This window comes from Nematolebias whitei, chromosome 8 (genome assembly GCF_014905685.2).
Source record: "Nematolebias whitei isolate Nwh7 chromosome 8, NemWhi1, whole genome shotgun sequence".
Classification (NCBI taxonomy): Eukaryota; Metazoa; Chordata; class Actinopteri; order Cyprinodontiformes; family Rivulidae; genus Nematolebias; species Nematolebias whitei.
This window is the reverse complement of record NC_056505.1, coordinates 45,251,106-45,255,465: the sequence shown is the minus strand read 5'-3', so window position 1 is coordinate 45,255,465 and position 4,360 is coordinate 45,251,106. Positions and strand designations below refer to the sequence as shown.

Below are 4,360 nucleotides of genomic sequence, written 5' to 3'. Positions count from 1 at the left end.
TACATTATGGAAAATAATGACCTTTATCACAATATGCTAATTTTTTTTAGAAGGACCTGTAGATGTCTGTGATGGTGGGGAGACTTGACTCCAACATCTTCTGTGCAGCCTTCACCACTCTCTGCAAAGCTTTTCTTTCTGCAGCTGTGCAGCCTCCATGCCACACGTTGATGCTGGAGCACAGGATGCTCTCCACTGCACACCTGTAGAAGGAGGTGAGGACTGAGCTTCCCAGACCAGCTCGTCTCATCCGCCTGAGGAAGTAGTCTCTGATGAGCTTTCTTCATCAGGCTGCTGGTGTTGGTGCCAATTTAAAGCCAATTAGTACATTTCTCTATCCGAGGAAGCAGCAGACACGTTGAACCCTCACTTCATCACAGTCTCCCATCTTGAGCAAGCACAAAGGAGACAGTGGAAAGGAAAAACTCCCTTTAACAGGAAGAAACCTCCAGTAGAACCAGGCTTAGGACAAGCGGCCATCTGATCTGCTTAGACCGGCTGGGTTTGAGAGGACAGGAAGGAGAAACAAACAAACACAGAATGACAGGTCCAGAATGGAGGAGAGCAGGTCCTCTCTAAAAGATAAAGAATGAAAAGAAAGACAACCCCCCCCCCCCCCACATTTTAAGATAGAAACATTTACAAATTATTAATTTAATGAAATGTGGTCAGTTTGTCCTCCAGCAGTCTAAGCCTATAGCAGCAGAACTAAGGGATAGCTCAGGAAACCAAAGCCAACCTTAACTATAGGATTTATCAAAAAAGAAAATCTTAAGTCCAGTGTTAAAACTGGACAATGTGTCAGCCCCACAGACAGAAACTGGAAGTTGGTTCCACAAGAGAGGAGCCTGATAACTGAAAAATCTTCCTCCCATTCTGTTTTTGGAAACTCTAGTGACCACAAGTAAACCTGCAGTCTGAGAGCGAAGTGCTCTGTTAGGAAAATATGGAACAATCCATCCATCCATTATCTTTTACCCGCTTATTCCATTTTGGGTCACGGGGGTCACCGGTGCCCATGTCCAGCAATCACTGCGAGGGGTGGGTTCACCCTGGACGGGTCGCAAGTCCATCACAGGGACACATAGAGACAAACGAGACAAACGAGACAAACAACCTCTCACTCACACCTAGGGACAATTTAGAGTTACCAGTCAGTCTAACATGCATGTTTTTGGTCTGTGGGAGGAAACTGGAGTACCCGGAGAAAACCCACGCATGCACGGAGAGAACATGCAAACTCCATCCAGAAAGGCCCCTGGACCGGGGTTTGAACCAAGGACCTGCTCGCTGAGAGGCAGCAGCTCTACCAGTTGCGCCACCGTGCTGCCCATATGGAACAATAAGATCTGTAATATAAGATGGAGCTAGGATGTTGAGAGCTTTGTAGGTTAGAAGTAAGATTTTGAATTCAATTCTGAATTGTACATGCCATCAATCATTGATTTCTAAGCTGAGACGACTCTGTTCTCAGGTGTCTGAAGCCCACGTTCAGTGTGGTACACACCATGATACCAAACAGCACAGTGACTACTTTTCACCATTGAAACAACCGAACTGACTGATTACAGTACTTAAGTCTGTTCCTGTGGTCAGATTAGTTTAAGATCAGTTGTGTTCTTTTAATAATTGTGTTGAAATCAAAATTCAAAAGCAGTGACTGATTTTTATTAGGTAATTTTTTTGTGTTTTTTTTACATTGTTATTTTTGTTAGTTTCAAGTTATTGCCTGCGACTTTTGTGAGTTTTTCTTTAACAAAAAAGTAGAAACAAATATGTCCCCGCCTGAAACATGTTACTTCACAACAATCGTGTGATCTATGTTGTTTCTTTGACAGATAAAATGGATGAAGAGTTGGAGAGAGCTAAGCGCTGGGAGGGCGGCTATGAGAGGACCTGGTAAGACCCGCTACACCCAACACTTGGACTCATATCTGCCGGCACTGTGTTCAACAATATAATGCTGCCCGTCCATACAGGGAGGTGCTGAAGGAGGATGAGTCGGGCTCACTTAAAGCCACAGTGGAAGAGATCCTGTACCAGTCCAAAAGGAAACGGTCAGTGGTCCTGCTGTGGTTCTGATCCAAACAGCTGTGTATTCTTCCAGATAACATGTAGACTCTGTTTGTGTCAAAGGGTGACAGAAAGCCATGGACAGGTCCGGCTGGGGATGGTGAGTATTACAGCATTCATGATTTAGGTTCAGATGTTGTCATCAGCTCACAACATTCACTGCTTCAAAACTGCTTTTAATGACCTCATGTAAATGTAAACAAAGATTTGTTTATTTATTGCCCAGCGCTGAAAAGTGGAAGAGGAGCGATAATGTGAACAAATATCTCAGGAATCAGTGAATGAATTTGAACAAAACTTGCAGAATTTTAAAAATAAATTAAAACTTTTTTTTTTTTTTTACAACTGAATCACTGTTAGAGTCAACACAAGTCAAGATGGCTGCCACAGCTAATCAGCATCACTAAAATGAGCTGATGGTGAAATGTGATGTGGCGGCTGAAGGTCAACACGTACTGTGACAGGACGTCTTTCAGTGTCTCTTGAAGTCACACCATCATTTATTTTACGGTTCCACCATGAAGCTCCTTTATTTCACCATTTTATCTGTAGAGTCCTTGAAAAGCAACATGGCCGACAAAGTGTTGCGCAACAAAACTAACAAAGAACACAGATGTACAATTTCAAGATTACAGACAGAAACCCATACAGTTGTGAAACCATCTTTAACTGCAGACACGATCACAGACAGCAGGAACATCAGGATGATGAGGAGGATGATTGTGTTGTGTTGTAGATGCGTCACCTGTACGTTGTGATCGACTGTTCTCGCAGCATGGAGGACCAGGACTTGAAACCTAACCGCCTCACCTCTACGCTGAAGGTAAACCCAAGAGCAGCCAGAACCTGATCTGACCCATGAAATGAGGTCATCTTAGTCTCCACTTCCTGTTTCTCTCTGCAGCTGATGGAGACTTTTGTTGATGAATATTTTGACCAGAATCCCATCAGTCAGGTAGGAACATCAGCTTTTACTTCCTGGTCTTTGTTGAACAGTGCGTATGATGTAGGGCCTCAGGTTCTGTTGGGTTCATATCGCTGAGAGTTTTCCTTCAGACAGAAATCAGATCTTGTGCTGGGTAACCTCAAACCTCTGGACTACAGTCTGACATGACTCCAGCCATCTATGGTGGCTATAATAAGCCTTGTGAAATGTCAGCTTTTTGTGATCTAAGTAAATATGGTATTTGTTTTCACCTTTGCTGTGACAAATATTCGGTACAAACGTTTAAAACTTAGATGTTTAATAATTTATTACATGTCGTCATCGTCATGGGGGGCGGGCAGTTCTGTTAGCGTAGCGGGGTGTCCTCCTTGGAGAATATTCCAGGAAATCAGGGGCGGACTGGGACAATAATCCAGGCCGGGAATTTTGATACCATCCCAGGCCACCACCACCTGATTAACGCAAACCACCAAGACTGAGTTCAATTGAGCGCACTTTGAATGCATGTTGTTTGCACACGTCTAACTGAATACCTACATAAATCTTTCTTCTGTGGTGCAATAATCCGTCCTCAAATCACATAAACTGAAATTATGTTGCCCTATATTTTGCTATGCATAAGCCTTTTAAAATCACTAGGAATATGACAGTCAATCATAGTTTCATACAACAAATGAGAGATCGTGTTGTACTACAGATGTGTTGTTTATTCTCCATCAAATCAAACACATTTTAAACATTAAACACATTTTTACTCACTTTTGTAAAAAAAAAAGATAAAAAACCTTATAAGAACCACCAAAGTTCATGCTCAATAATCCAGGTATAAACTCCAACAATGTTCATGCAGGTCATCTGGATGATTTCTTTTTTTTTTTTTGTGCAGAGATGTTTTGCCCTCCATCCAGAAGGCTTCATCAGTCTGAGGAAACACTAAACAAAACTGGTTAACTGTTATTTTTTCCACTTTGGAGTAGGCTTTTGGGGGAGAATCAGTTTTGTTTAGTGTTTCCTCAGACTGATGAAGCCTTCTGGATGGAGGGCAAAACATCTCAGCACACAAAAAAGAAACCGTCCAGATGACCTGAATGAACATTGTTGGACTTATAAGAACCAGTTTCCACCACTACTACTAGTACAGCAGCAGGCGGCGCAGGCCATCACTGCTCTCAGCTATTCTATCAATAATATCCTCTTTGTCCATTTGCTCCATTCTACAACTCAGAGATGCACACACCGCGCGCCAACATCGTCGGGAGCGCGAGTCCTAGGGCGGGGAGGGGGGCGGGCGCAATGTGTGTGTGTGTGTCTCTGCTCTGTGAGTGACACACAGAAAAGGAA

General features: G+C 43.1%; 1 protein-coding gene across 1 annotated transcript in view; it reads left to right on the top strand.

The window, feature by feature from the left end:
• Nucleotides 1-1,838: 1,838 nt before the first annotated feature.
• LOC119413704 (general transcription factor IIH subunit 2) overlaps nt 1,839-4,360 on the top strand; it is a gene marked incomplete in the record, with an annotated part of 51,339 nt that continues 48,817 nt past the window's right edge. The window contains 5 exon segments of the mRNA XM_037680759.1: nt 1,839-1,899; nt 1,980-2,057; nt 2,137-2,173; nt 2,810-2,896; nt 2,978-3,028. Coding sequence (XP_037536687.1) covers nt 1,844-1,899; nt 1,980-2,057; nt 2,137-2,173; nt 2,810-2,896; nt 2,978-3,028 — 309 coding nt within the window.